The 15,321-nt window shown below is 40.4% G+C and overlaps 2 protein-coding genes across 2 annotated transcripts in view; one reads left to right on the top strand and one right to left on the bottom strand.

Annotated features, from left to right (window-relative positions):
* ush2a (Usher syndrome 2A (autosomal recessive, mild)) overlaps positions 1-1,146 on the top strand; it is a 169,802-nt gene extending 168,656 nt beyond the window's left edge. The window contains exons 93-94 of the mRNA XM_029498572.1: positions 321-518; positions 1,057-1,146. Coding sequence (XP_029354432.1) covers positions 321-518; positions 1,057-1,146 — 288 coding nt within the window. The remainder of the gene's footprint in view (positions 1-320; positions 519-1,056) is intronic.
* A 2,550-nt stretch (positions 1,147-3,696) lies between these two features.
* Positions 3,697-14,791, bottom strand: kctd3 (potassium channel tetramerization domain containing 3). The gene is made up of 19 exons (XM_029497766.1): positions 14,498-14,791; positions 14,106-14,159; positions 13,163-13,208; positions 12,484-12,557; positions 12,344-12,402; positions 11,678-11,758; positions 11,308-11,466; positions 10,966-11,056; positions 10,384-10,574; positions 10,153-10,268; positions 9,942-10,029; positions 9,635-9,751; positions 8,970-9,140; positions 8,627-8,782; positions 8,401-8,497; positions 8,107-8,300; positions 7,755-7,893; positions 7,374-7,496; positions 3,697-7,055 (listed from the first exon to the last, which is right to left on the bottom strand). The coding sequence occupies exons 1-19, from the start codon at positions 14,566-14,568 to the stop codon at positions 6,473-6,475; spliced, it is 2,610 nt and encodes an 869-aa protein (XP_029353626.1). The 5' UTR covers positions 14,569-14,791; the 3' UTR covers positions 3,697-6,472.
* Between the last annotated feature and the right edge of the window lie 530 nt (positions 14,792-15,321).

Below are 15,321 nucleotides of genomic sequence, written 5' to 3'. Positions count from 1 at the left end.
GATGCAAATAGATAGCTTATTTTGTTTCTGAGTGGTTCATGTGATAGATACTTTTTAATTGTAGTTAAACTTATGTAACTTATTCAAGAATACATACTATTATGTGAACCTCACATAACTGCCCCTCAGACTAAACTACATTTTAAGTTCCTTTGTTCTCCATTAATTTCAGTCCTATGTTTATAGTCTGTTTTTAGTCTTTGGGTTTTCCATAACATTAAGTTGTGGTAAAACAAAGCAGATTTCAAGCTACAGCAAAGAACTGAAACGTCACTGCTGTTATTATGAAGTATTTTATTTGTAATCAATCTCTTTTTCAGGGTCTAACAGACACAAAGATAGTTGGCAGCTCACGGTTCAGCCCCATGTCTGTCATGCGGGTCCCCAGCCAAGTAGACCTGAGTCAAGCCTACTCCCAGCATTCCCTGCACCGCAGTGCCAGTCAGCTGATTGACAGCAAGTCACTGATGATGGAGGACGGAAGCTGGGACAACCCCGTGGGACACGATTCTGGACTGGTGAGGATAGAGACATGTTAAAATTCAAATTAAATTACAATTACGATGGAGTATAGCCGTTATATTCCAGGCAGACTTTGCCAAAAGTCCACCATAGCTTTATAGAGAAAATTGTTATTCAGTGGTTATTTACTTTTTTTCATAACCTTTGAATAAAAGACCCTGCTGTGATTAGTGTAGCGGAAAATTGCTTTGTTATTTCACCTGTCTTTATTCAAACGCTGCAGATTGCCACAAAAACAGACTTACAGTCTTTCACTTAGACAAAAAAAAACTAATTGAGGAAAAAATGTGAAAGACAAAAGAAAATCAAGACAAAAGCAGACCATCTCGGGCAAATCTGAAATAACAAAAGTGGTCAAAATTCAAAACAAAGAGCTCAAGTTCAAGCTTGTAGTCCGTGAAAAAAACATATGAAGTGACCGACGTTCTGCACTCAAAGAAAACGCTAAATCGATATCTGCAGTGAATAGTTTGCTGATAGTCTGTATTTTAAGATCTCACTAATTCCAGTGTTGTGGTTCTTATTTTCCTTCAGTGTGTGGAGGAGGACGGGTTTGTTGATGCCATCAAGGCCTTAAATTCTGTGAAAAGGGAACACACCATGTTCACTGACACTCATCTTTAAAACAAGATTGCATCGTCTGAACAGGTATTTGAATTGAGACTGAGTTTAAAGCGCAGTTATTCAGTGCTGACTGAGGACCATGGAATAGAAATATTGTTCACCATCGATGACCAAACTGCGACTGTGTGAGTTTAAAAAGCTGCAGTATGTGGCTTGACTGAATCCATAACATACAGTATGTTAGATCTTCAGATGACTTCAGCTCTGATACTGGAGCATTAGGGTTTAGGATTTACTGCCTCTGCTTGCCAAGTGTTTGTAGTGTAGGTATTTCAAAAATGCAGAAAGATCAGCTATAGCAGTTTAACTTGTCACTGTTAGGAATCAAGCATTGAATGTCAAAGGTTGGTCAAGACACTCACATCCTCTGCTTCATCAATCTGTTGTGCCTAGTAAGCCTCAACATTATCAATACAAAGTTCCTTTATTTGTAACAAGACAAATCGTCTCGAGGTTACTCTTTTTGTAATGAAATGCCAACCGTTTTTTTTTTTTTTTTTTTCCCTTCATGTTTTAGATGTGGCAGGGAATCACAGATGTGCCGTCTCTTTGTTGTGATTATGTGATGTAACTGACGTTAAAAGCTCTATGTGAGATTATTTCGATCACATCTTTTGTGGACTTATAGTTCATGTTTAGAAGTCGGCGGACATAATGAAATTATGCTTTGTTCAACTGTAGTGAAGCTGAATACACATTTAGCTCTAAAATGGACTCTAGAATTGCTGTTGTTATCTTTTTATCATGAACACAATCGTCTTAAAAAAAGTCGTCAAGAAGATCTACCTGTTGGATCCTTCGTTGCAACACTGACTGTATACGTACTAGTGATTAATCACTTTTCAAAAAGAAAAGTGGCCTCACTTTTGTACACCGTGTTCTCTGAATTGATATGCAGCTAGTGTTTAAATTTGATCTGACAGATTGGTAAATAATTTTTCGAAGAAGCTAAACATCATGGACACAGTATTTATCAGGGAAAAAAATGAGCTTCTGTCATGTTGATGGGTTTTGTGGCTCTGTGTTTAAATTTGAAGCCTACTGTGTTGTTGTAAAACAGTTTCTTTTTTTTTAAACTGGCAGTATTATTTATTGTTGTTCTTATTTATAGATGTTATATTGATCAGTGTTTGTATTTTGCTGGTAAATTATACATATTGGCCATTGCTCATGAAAAGGATGTTTTCTACTTGTGTCGTCACAGTTTCTTTATGTGGTCAGATTTGAAATATCAACACATCACAGACAATTGCAATGCAAGCCATCAGCGCTGTCTTCCCTCTGTGATTTCTCTGTTGGCTGCAGACGCTCTCAGCTCTTTTACTTATGGACTACAACTGAGTTTGAACAAGCACTCTATGACAGTATTTTTACTGCATTGTAAACATGGGTAACACACAAACAAAACAATTTTGACACACAAGTACCTAAATATCAGAGTGATGTTGTGCGATGGTTGTAATACTCATTCATATTGGGGAAAGACACTGATGGGATCTAAATTTGCACATACTGTATAGATAAATAATGTGATTGTGTGGCTATGAGGAACATGGTGGATGTGACTGGGATGTGGATATTTAGCTTAACAGACAAATTTTTCCTAATAATTTTCAAAATTTACAAAAGCTCAGGAAACATTGTCGGCAGCTGGACCACATTCATGTTTTACCAACAACTAACTGGACGCCACTGGGTCCAGCTTTATATCTGAGTCAGTAAAACACAGATGTGGCATCAGACTTAGTTTCCACAGCAGCACAAACACACAGAGGGGACAGTATCTCTGTCAAAACTACACAGCTGTAATTTAGTTTTGCTCCTGCGTCCCTTAAGGGGACATCAAGGCAAGTTTGAAATTAACAAACTGGCAGTAACAACCTTGCCCTCGCTCAAGGACACCAGTCTGACAAGGGCACTTCTAAAACATTCACAGCCACATTCACAGCTATTGTCAGCCACAGAGAGAGAGAGGCTGTGAAAAGAGAGCTTGTAGAGTGATTGTAAGGGACAGTATGGCCCTGAGCTACACACTCACACACACACAGGTTTTTATTAAACTCATAAATCACAATGACGACAGACCGCGTCTCAGAGAGGAGACTGTCTGAACAGGAAGGTTAGTGAAATGAAAGCGTAGGGGAAACACACACACGCACACACACACCTTTGGCAAATTATCCACACGACCCGTGTGCTAACAACTTAGCAGTGACTGGCAGCAATTCTTTCAGCCTGTTAGTCATTTGATTGAGTCGCGTTTTAAGGGTGATGATTTTTAAGATATTTTAAATACTATAAATAAAATGATTAATTCAGGTCATCCCCAAAAACTCTTGTGATCTAAGCATGATTTTCAAAGATAAACACATCCCAAAAACCAACAACATTTTTTTTTTTTTACTTTTATTTATGTTGTCAATTATTCTTTAACCTGGTGTTTATAACACTAGCCTGGAAAAAAATGTTGTTGTTCTAAATTATCTGTTAGAACATGAATACCACATTTAGCCAAAAAAATGGGAACATTTTCAGACAGTGACTGTTTTTATTAAAATTTCAACATTATGAAATTATACATTATATTTGATCAGTATTATATGTGATGTAATCTAAATAATATTACAACATAATGCAGCATTTTTAACATAAACAATGATGTACAGGGCAGTTTAGACAAACAGATATGTAATCCTTTTGGCTCACTTGTGTCTGACTGCAATGTAATGTAAACACAGCCAGAGAGGAACCAACGGACAACAGATAAAGATAAGTCAGTTATGCGCTGAAATACACTTCAAACTTTATACTTTATATAAAATAAAATAGACTAGCAAGTACTTTAATATTAGTCTTAATAGTGCAAGTGCAAATGCAGTTAGGTCCAATAGCAAGGTAATATCAATATAGGCATGATTCCCGACAATATGCAATGAACAGCAGTGTAAGTATCGACACGATCACACACAGACACACAAATGCAATTGTGTTAGGATTTCACTTTGAATATGTCTACTTTCCATAAAGTGGCGTATTAAACTATTAAAATGAACATCTTTGTACAGACAGGGACAAGATTTTTGTATTTTAATGTTGAATGATACACAATGTGTGAGGTTACATAGCTATTGGATTTGGCAAAGTAAAATGCGCATTTCAGCAAAGTCTTTCTAGCTCTACTTATCTTTTTTACTGTGACATACATTTTACAGCACGTTGTCCCCGCAAGGTTAAAAGTACCAAAGATCAGAAACTGATCTGCTTAAACTTAAACAAGCTATCTAGTCCTTTTAGGCCCACTACCACATGACCACGGTGCATTGTTTGTGTCTCCTACAGTGTACACTCTTGTTTTACCTTCACAAGAACAAGCTAAAGACCAAAGTTCGCTCAGTGCGGGGAAATGAGATGGACTTTCCAGTTATTGTCAACTTTAGCAGTAATTACAGGGGATATCTAATGCCAATCGATTCAAAAGACCACACGAATGGTTTACCATACAGTCATTAAATCTAATTGGGCCTGATGCAGATCGACCATTTGACAATGCGGTCCAAAGCCAGAGTAGACAGTTCTGCTATGTGACTACACAATGAGCTCCAGTTTCAGGCCTTTGGTCGTGATCCTTTTCAATTAAAACACACAAATATCCGGATTACCATCAAACAAGTTTAAATAAGGCACTGCGACAGTCATCCAAAACAAGATAAGACACATCACCACCTGTTTCAAAGGGAGTAAAGTGATGTAGTGTAGGTCCTTTTGTTGAGGTGAGTGTAGTATTATTTTTGATGCTTTACAAAAATAAATATAAATAATAATTAGTGTGATCTTACTCAGGCACCACTGTGAAGAAACTTAATTCAAAGAGGAACACAACTAGTTTTTGCTTATTCATGAACCTTAGAGCACAAATATGAGATTCTTCTGAATGAAGAACAGTAAAATATGCAAAATGATTTCACTGATATGAACATGTAAACGATAAAACATTAAAAACAGATTTTGTTCCATATCAGTTAATGTAGTTGATGTGCTGCCACTGTTAGTGAGTGTGATATCTTGACTGCATAAAATCAGTTTATCCATCACGCTGTAAGATTCCAGCTATGTGACACTAATTTGTTTTGTCAAATTCACATTTACAAGTATTTTATAAAAATGTCTCAAATTGTTTTAATAACAATATTGCGGGTGTTTCTGAGTTTAGCCAAGTATTTTTGGGACATTTGGGAATTAAAGTAGCTGCCAAGCTTTAGGTAAAAGCTAACGTGTTAAAGTCGTCATGAGTTCTGTCTTTGAAACGGCTCTGATCCTTTCGACAAATCTGTATGGAACTAGTATCGGAAACAACTATAAAACCCTTCATTATTGATAAATGAAAGCATTTCAGCAGATTTCAATTTCTCAATCGTAAAGATTTGCTGTTTCTTCTGTTTTATGTAATTATTAAATATTTTTGTCATGGGATTTCAGAGGACCTTCTGACATTGTATACACAACAAATAATTCAACGAAATAACACGAATACCTGATTAAAATAATAGCCTAAATGGTTAAAGTCATAGTCATTCCCACTAGTCAGTGAAAGCACTCTAAAATCTAATAAAACAGGTGTATTCCTTTGTTAATTCCAGTTTAGTTATTAGCTCTTTAAGGGTCTGACAAGCTAAATAGGACACGCCTCATGTATTAGAAACTCCCATTCTGTTATGAATACCCTGCCATGTTATCTTTTTTTTCTTCACTTTTTAAATTATTATTGTTATTATTATTAAGTTAATGGATTCAGTCTTATCTGGGGCCGAACACCTGATTGTGCTCCAAACCAAGCGGCCAGCAACATACCATTGATCAAACCAGAGCAAACAGACTTGCCTGTATCAGCTGTTCTTCAGCGCTGAGCCAGCAAATTATTATCAGACTCCTGCCTCAAAAAGTGAACCTCATCAGGAGCCACCAAAAGCAAATAGAGATAGTACAAACCTCTGTCCATGAGTGATCAGCACATTCCTGCTCTGGTTTAGATGTCACTGCTCGTGCTGGGAGGCTGTAGCTGCTTCCTCGTGTCGGGCTTTGCACTCAAAAGTATGACAACTATGATGGAGTTCCACTGACTTAAATTAAAGTTGTACAGTACAAATAAAGATTGTTGAGCCTCAGGAGCAAATATAATGACAGTTCTGTGCTCAGACACAGACTCATTATGTGTGGGCTCCCCAAAAAAATAGGTTCTTCACCCATTTATATCCTGAATTTAGCACAATAGGCACCAACAGGACACCTCTGACGGATGAGAAGTGGGTGGTGGGCAGATTGTGTGCTTTCACAGACTGCTGTCCTGATTGGCTGATGACTCTGGAGCCAGCTTCCTGTGTCGTGGCGAGGTGGAGGAGGCTAATTTGGTGGGGGAGGGGGATGCATTTGCAGAGGAGTCACTGCCACCACCATCAGATCCAGAGGGGACGGAGGACAGGTGAGGAACTGGGGGCGCCCTCTTCCTCCCTAAAAAACCACCTTCCAATACTCCCCTTTTCCTCACACCTCCCTCTGCTTTCACCCCATCTCCCCCGGATGCCGCTCCTTCTCCCTCCTCTGGTGGGTGCACCTTTCGCCGAACATCACTCCCAGGAACCGGGCTGTCCGGAGCTTGCCTCTGAGTTTCCTGATTACCCTCTGTCTTCGCCCCAGAAACACCAGCAGCAGCCAAAACCCCAATATTTGTGTTGGGGCTTGCAGCAGTGCCTCGGCAGGCCCAGAGCTCCATGGACAAGGATCTCCTCTCACTGTCCTCAGGCCCAAAGTCACAAAGTGATCGGCGGCTGTCTTGGATCTGGCCAGGGCCCTGGTTGGAAATTTGAGCTGTGCTGTCCAACATACCTCGACTCAGGCTGAAGTTTTGAAAGTCTCTATGGAAGCAGAAATGGATGCAGATCAGTTATGGTGGAGAAATGTACAGAGGAAAGAAACTTCTTATGATTTCCCAATACTAAAAAAGGCACATTTTCCCTGGTGATTATTTTGTAAGTAGTTAAACGGATACTTCAAAACTGGGTCCCAATATGTGTGAACTGAAGTATCGCCCCTGGTGGCTGTATCTGTTCTGTTATTTTATTCAGTTCAGTCAGTGTGTTCAACTAAAAGCAATTAAACAGTCTGGGTAAAAAAAGCCCTTTGTAAGTATCTATCAGTGTTTAAGTATCTCGACAGTCAAACAATTCTTTTACCGATAGCTGTGGAAAGACTCAGTTCGTCGGGCCCGGGCCAACAGGGGGCTTTCTCTGTAGGGTCGCACAGCTCCATACGTGGCCTGGCTCTCAGGAATGGGCTCCTGGGCCTGGAACTGCAGACTGAATGAAGCAAGAGGCAGAGGGACAGCTAAGACATCAATGGTAAAGACTTTGTTTTTAGTGTAATGAAATATGGTGAGCCTAAAAAAAAAAACCTTCCCTATTTATGTATATTAGCATAGACAGAATTAAGCAAACAGCTGAAGATAGCTGGTTGTTTCCTTTTGTGTGTGTGTGTGTGTGTGTGTGTGTGAGAGAGTGAGAGAAAGTGTGTACACGCATTTGTTTAAAGTTGTGTTTGTGAACTTCCTTTCACACCTTGAGCAGGACTCTCGCAGGCGTGTGTGGTGCAACACAGAGGGCGCAGGGCTAATATTTGGTGTGGCACAGCGGGAGGTGCTCAGGTCACACTGATCTAACAGCTGCAGCAGCTCCTCCTCTGTAGGGCCACCTACATCTGTGAGACACAGCAGCCACTTTGAGATCTTTGACACATCTGATCAACATAAAAAATGTAGTCAGCTGTATTTACTGTGTATCTATGAGGTGAGTAAACATGCACATCCTTTCTTATATCACAGCGGTGCTTCGTTTCTTCTCTCATGAACACAGAGTATGAATCCCAGCAAATCTGTCGTGCTCTATCATCCATTAGTCTGCATTATCTCACCTTCCTTCTTCTTTTCTTCTCCTTTGTTTGCGGTGTCCATCGCAGTGGTCAGGTCCCACATCTGGATGCTACCATTGCCGTGACCAGTGAACAAATAACGCCGAGGTCGTGACCCCATCCGACTGGAACCTTCACACTCCCGCACCATGAAACAAGAGATGGTGGTCCCATCCACTGACTGCACCTCACAGATCCTGGCAAACACAAAACCCTCAGACAGCAGCAAAGTAAATGCTGACTAAAAAAGACAGTCAGATGAAGAGGAGGAAAAGGAGTAGATGGAGAACGTTGTACCTTTTTCCAGTTGATGAGAGCCTCACAAACAGTTTGTTGGTGATGGGGATGACCTTCTGGATGAAAACCTGCTGATCATCTCGCTCTCCAAATGGACCTAAGGCAAGAAGGTACACCTAAATCACTCAATCAATCAATTCTTTCATCTCTACATCTGTCCTTTCTTCAAATTAATCTCTATTTCCACATTTTATTTCTATTCTTCTTGCGCTTTCATCTCTCTTGCCTATGTCATTCCCCGAGCAGTAGCTCCCGTGGCTCTCCGTCTCCTCCAGGGACAGTATTTTGAAGGAGGCCAGAGGGGTGGAGCCTGGCTGGGTGGAGATCATCCCTCTGAATCGAGTCACCGTCCATGTCCGCACATGGTTGTTGTCTGCACACACTGATACATATGGGGGGGGGAAATACACAAGCTTTGAATTACACATAGCAAGGAACCACAAATAACAAAATGTAATTCGATCTTAACAGTCGGCTCTTTTATTGTGGTCTTGTACACTCATTATCTCAACCATTACTCCATCACCAGGGAGACAGACTAAACCTCCGACCTGGTTCACCATCCTCACCTGACACCAGATGTTTCTCAGACAACATAATCTTTGTCACCGGGCTCCTGTGTACAGTGAAAGTCTGAAAGAGCTGGGGGCCTGATCCCACTGTCTCCGGGTGCTGTACGATCACTCTCACTGCACCGCTGCTCGTCCCATAAGCTATCTCTATCCAGTTCCCACTCACACCTGATGCAGAAGACAAACACAACATGAAGACGGACATACAGACACAATGCGTCAGTGTCAGGTCAGTTGACTGATATTACATCAAAAACTGTGTGCTTTGTTTATTTCCCAGGACATGAAACTGATCTAAAAATAATATCTTGTATTCAAAAACATAAATTCTTAAGTTTAGTTTATTTTTATTCTTCTTTTATTCATTTTTGAAAAACTGGATAAGGGGAACATAGACTGTGTGAAAGTGCTTTAAACATGCATGTTATCTAATGGCCATCAGGGGGCGACTTCACTGGCTTCAAAAAGAAATCAGATTGGAAGTCTGCAAAAAAAGGCCCTATTTCCCAATTTCACTTTTCCACCTTCTCCTCCAAAGACAGTTTAAAAAAAAATAAGATGGAAACAGCCAAATTGCAAATTCGAGGTTTCATAAAGGCAGTTCACAAAGCAATAAGTGGCTTCAAGGTGGGTCGCCATTAATAGAAAATGGAAGTACTTACTGGTTTTAGGGGTGAGGTAGACAGACAGTGCCGTGATGGCATCGTTTGAAGGGTCATGATAAAGCTCAGTCACCAGAAGATCATTGTCCTTCATCCTCAGTGGAAACTTCTGCATGTCTGAAAAAAGAGGCTCAAATTACATGTAACGAAATATCGAAGGATTTTTATCCTTTCAAAAATGTTGTCGTTGAAAAAAATGTTTGAAAGGTTGTTTGCTGTACCATACTCTCTCATTTCTGTTTGACTTCACTAATGTCCAGTGAGTGACAGAAGCTAGCGACCCCAGTGTGCGCACACGTGTGTGTACCTATGTAGTAGATGGAGCCATTGTTGCAGCCCAGGAGGAGGAAGGATCCTGCTGTGTCACAGCTGGTGATGGGAACCACATCTTGAACCTTAAAAACATGACAACAATAGTTCACAGTCAGCACAGTGTTTTTATTTTATGTAATCTTACTTAATATACAACCTTTACTTTGTTTTAACATATGATAAAACAGAAACATATGCACTTGTACCTGCCAGTGTTGTGTGACAGCATTCCACACCCCCACCTTCCCGGTGTGGCTCGTAGCCACTAACTGGTTCCCGATGAAGAAGAGGTCATCGACAGTTACACCCAGACTGAACACACCTGGGACCGTTTTGGGGCACATGGAGGGTGAATTGACAGCGTACATGAGGCTACAGTCACTGCGTGCCGAATTTCTCTTTCTGGACGATATTTTATTTCTGTCATGCCAACCTACCTATCTCGTTACCGCTGCCTCCGTCCTGGATGCTCCAGAGGATGATACTGCTTTCAGAGGCAGCAGCCACCATCTTGTCCTTGTCTCCATGTGGGCCACCCACCACTTTGGCATTAAGTGCAACACGTTCGATGGTCCAGTCAAGATAGGGGGAGGAAAACACCTGCTGCCATCCAGAAGATTCTTTTATCCTGTAATGAGATCACACAAACACAAGTATGTTTTCCTGCTTCCTTTTTTTGGTTTGGATTTCCCATAAAACAGAGCTTTCTAACTTCAGATTCAGAAGCAGGGTTAGTTTTAATCTTTGTCTCTTTACTTCCTTTTTTGGCCAGTTTTTACGGCACATGACCATATGCTAAAAGATATTGTATTTCTTCTTCAACTTTAAATCAGATAACATTTTCATGTTCTCTATTTCTTTGCTTGTTTTAATAAAAAAATAAATAGTTCAGATATATCACAAAAGATGACTGACAGAAAATGACACAATCTTCCTATCATTCATTTTACGGCGGTCTTCATTTAATGAACAACACAACAAAGCAGACACTCTTCTAAAGCTGTGTTGGTAAACATTACCTGTAGCAGATGACAAAGTGTGCATAAGCTGCAACAATCCAGTTGTGGTGTCCTGCTATAATCAACACCTTCCTGGGGTCAATCACAGGACCTACATACACACACATGGAAAAAATAAAATACATAAATCTAATGAGAGTATTGGTTCAACATATACATTATTTGTTCATTAACCAAAAATATTGGCGAGGCAATACAAACGTCTAGAATCAGACACTTATTTATTTGTGTTTGTTACATTCCTTACACTGCTGTTCAGTTGGAGCGTTTCAATGAACTCAATGAACAGATTACCACCATCATTTACCTTTCCACTGCCTGAGGCCGCTCAGGGATACTCACCCAGTTTGTGGTTGTCATCTGTTCCAGGTGAACCAGGGAGAGAGGGGTGAGGAGGGGGACCAACACAGGTGAAGCCCTCAGCGCCGCTCGGGCCAGGCCGCTCTTCAGAGGAGGAGCAAGATGCCGCTGAGGAAGAGCTTGATTTGCGGGCAGGTACAGCTGTCGAAGAAATATTCAGTGATTTAGTTTCTATGCTTTTCTGTATCTTAGAACAGGGTCATTTCTTTTCTGGACCAGTGTTTTCTTGTGTGTGTGTGTGTGTGTGTGTGTGTGTGTGTGTGTTAAACATCAGCAGAATATTCTGTCTTAAACCAACATGTACAGTTTATTTTCAGTTCATTTTCTCTGTTGCTCAGTTTCATGTCTTCACCTGGGGGAGGCAGGTAACCATGAAAGAGGACACTGCCACATGATGAGCGCTCCAGTTCCTCACACAGCAACAGACGCCGTACTGAACACAAAAACATACACTGCAGTTTTATTGGTTAGTATTATAAATGGTCCTTTTGCTATTTAACATTTAAATATAACATTGCATCTTTATTTTGTGTTTCCTATATCCATTTATCAATTAATTTTTGTCACTTGGACATTCCTCGGGATTGTGCCTCTGCTAGACTAATTCAGTCTGTTTTGTGTTGTGTGTGCATCGTTTTAAAATGTGCACCAGTGATTTGTGTTGGTTTATAATATGCGATCTGTATCAGTGATCAGTTGATTACTGGAATTATCCATTGTACACAGACAATGTAGGGAAGTTACAAACAGTGAAACAGGAAGTAAAATAACATTAGCGCACAAGAAATGAACTGTATTGTGGTTTTGACCTTGTTCAAGTTGTAAAACACACTGGACATTATAGGATATTTTATAATCAGAATAGTTCCCAAAATGGGCTACAAGAATATTTTATATAATATATATACTTTTTTTATTACTATCTAGTGGCATGTTCTAATTGTCTGTAAGTATCGGTACTAGTGCTAAGGTCAATGTTGTTTCTTCTATTTCCATAAAACTCTGCACAAAAACATACCTAAAGGAGTTATCCCATAAAATTCTGCTTCATGTCTCAGGACGCTGATGTTGACACCCCTACAGGAAGAAACACAAGTCAAGTGTGTCCTTACGATTAACAATCAGAGAAATTTTCTGAATTTTGTCATTGCTCCTTACCTTAGGTCCAATTCTTTGGTTCGCAGGAAATTCAGAATTGGTGCAAAAGCTGTAGGATCTCTGTCGATAAATATCTGGAAGTAAGAAGCACTCATTAAATTATTAAAGTAACTGTGGAACATTGGACACCATCGGCAGTTTCTTGTGTACATTTGCTCTGATGCTGTTGTAATACTGACACAGTAGTCAATGATCGCATTTCAATGTATTATCCATGAAGAAAAAATTATGTAAAACAACAGAATCAGAATTGTCTTTCAAATCCCAAGTTTGTGCACACAAACGACAGATTTGACTTCAGTTCACTTCACTCAGCATGCAAGCGTTTTTAAGATGGGAAATATATACACAAGATGAAAGTCAAAATACAAAATAAGATGGACAAGCGAGAGAGAATGATTAGAGTAAAATAGAAAATGTATCATCTACTAACATTCAAAATAACTAGTCTTTGAGTCCCAGTGGATGAAATTTAATGATGAAAGTGTCACAGGCTTTGTCTCCTTGGCTCCCAAACAGTGCTTTTTGTTCCCGAGAACACACATATGATCACGAAGGCCACGTGCCGCATTTCTTTAAATTGCATTATTACAGAAGAAATGTCATGAAGCTTTTATGGGATGGTCAGATGTCAGTTGCTACTTCTGGAAAAAAAAGAAGTAACAAAGGCTTTACTCACAGCTCCAGTTTCATCCCGAAGAGTGGATATCCTTCCACTCAGCAAACTGAAACACACACACACAGATCCAGTTAACCCAAGCACTTCTCCATTTCCACATACCAGCAGTGTTACAGCAGTTATATTCTAACCTGCTGACTCTGAACTTCAGATTATTTTCATATCAGCACATGTTGCTGTTCGCCTTCACATTTGTGTTGGGTGAGCAGACAGCTGTGCGCAGGGAGACTGACAGGGCAGCAGACAGACAGGTGCACTGGCAGACAGTCTGACAGCATTTCACACTACCTGGTCAGCTGTTGTCAAACTGTTAGTTCAGTCAAGTGTTTGAGATTGCAACGATGTTGATGTTTGCCCAGCCCCAATCAGCTGTTGCCCTTTAACACAGTGTTTCTCTCCAGGTCTGGAATAACAACTAAATAACTCACTCAAAGAATTTGAGAAACACACAGCTGAGTATGGGATCCATACAAGATTCCCAGCTCATTAAAATCCTAAAACTAAATACATGACATACATGACATTCTTTTTATTTTCTATGTGCTGTGGACTGTAATTGTAAGCATCTGGCATCTTCCTTCCACAGACAGAGGCGCAGATAAAGACAAAGACATGACAATGGAACAACCCCACTCAACATTAATTATGTAATGCAAATTTTGTGTAGCTCAGTTGTGACTGGCTATAACATGCCTACTGAGTCACTGACCTATTACATCTACAGTTTACACTCGCAGTTTATTTATCTTAGTCTCAAAGGGAGTACGGAGAAGGTAATTCCTATCCCTCTTCTAATCCTGCTATAAACATTAAGCATTAGTATCTCAGTGTGCAACCTGGATAGCACTACACATGACATCTCATTGGCTGAAAACATAGTGATGAAGAGGGAAGAGCACTTGCATAAACAGCCCATTTATTCCATACACCAACAATTCCCCACCTTGAGAAGAAAGAGTCTGGGATCCACATCAGAGTCTGCCTGGAGGTGCTGAACCTACAGCACAAGGACACAATAACACATTTATTGCAATCACTAACATAGAAATATCAGTCCATTTATGAGCATAGTGATGTCATGAAGTCATCATTTTAACACTGATGAGAATAAAAGTTGCCTCGCTGAAATCATTTCACCATAATGTTACATGTACATCGTGTTCAGTTCCAACTACCCGGAGTGTGTGCGAGAGACAGACAGAATAAGGCGAATGAAAAAAATGAAACAGAGTAATGAAACCGTGGAGCGACTTGGTTCACCTACAGGCAGATCTCATCATACATGATGTACGTGGCCAGAAGTCACATTCCCCACATGATGGTGAGGAAACCTACCTTGTCCCACCGACGTTCAGCTGGATGATCTCCCCCATCGCAGGCGTTGAATTGTTTCCATTAGTAGCCATGATAGCTGAGCCGAATAGTTGTTTTATTGTTGTGACTATAATAATAATAATAATTATTATTATTATTATTATTATATGAGGGAAAGTGGCCGACTGCTCCCGTTACTGTCACGACAGCTAGCTTGCTAAAGCTGTCCCAGCTCAGCTGATGCCCTGTCTCCCAGCCTCACCGCCTCTGCCTCGTCCCACCTTCCATAAAATATCCCTTATATGCGACCCCTTCGCCCGGCCTCGGCACCGCTGAGCCTCCGCATGCTGGACGGAGAGGGGAGGGGGGGGGGTTCTTTGTTAATGTCAGCTACACAACAATCCCTTTATTTTCCAGGGGACTTGTTTGCATCACTGTCTCGGACGGTAGTCGTGAATAACATCTTGCGCAGAAATTTAGCAACGTGAGAACAGCTGTAGCACTTTCAATGGGCGAGTCGAGAGTGTTCACCTCCCGCTACTTCCGTTTCCGCTTAGACAGCCACTAAAATTAGACCGCTGAAATTAAACTTTCTGGTTTTATGCAGCCAACCAGCTCTAAACACTAATTCTTGAATCACTATATGAGTTAAAATAAACATTATGCAGCTATAAAGTTCAGGGACAACTTGCTGAGAGATCCCGTCTTACTTACTTTGTGGAGGGGAATTATCTTGACTATCCAAGAGTTGCTCGCCAGGAGAACCGTGTTTGAGTGCGCTCGATATTAACACTCATATGAAAACTGAGGCGGTGACTGGGCTTAAAAGGGGCAAAGTAGAGATG

The sequence above is a fragment of the Echeneis naucrates genome, chromosome 3, assembly GCF_900963305.1.
Source record: "Echeneis naucrates chromosome 3, fEcheNa1.1, whole genome shotgun sequence".
In the NCBI taxonomy this organism is placed as follows: Eukaryota; Metazoa; Chordata; class Actinopteri; order Carangiformes; family Echeneidae; genus Echeneis; species Echeneis naucrates.
This window is presented reverse-complemented; position numbering and strand designations above follow the sequence as displayed.

Coding starts and splice junctions, on each gene's coding strand:
- kctd3 (XM_029497766.1), bottom strand. CDS start 14,568: ATGGCTACTAATGGAAACAATTCAACGCCTGCGATGGGGGAGATCATC. Junction 10,269..10,383: donor AGGCAGCGGTAACGAGATAG/GTAGGTTGGCAT, acceptor AAACGGTCCCAG/GTGTGTTCAGTCTGGGTGTA. Junction 9,141..9,634: donor CTACCTCACCCCTAAAACCA/GTAAGTACTTCC, acceptor CTTCTGCATCAG/GTGTGAGTGGGAACTGGATA.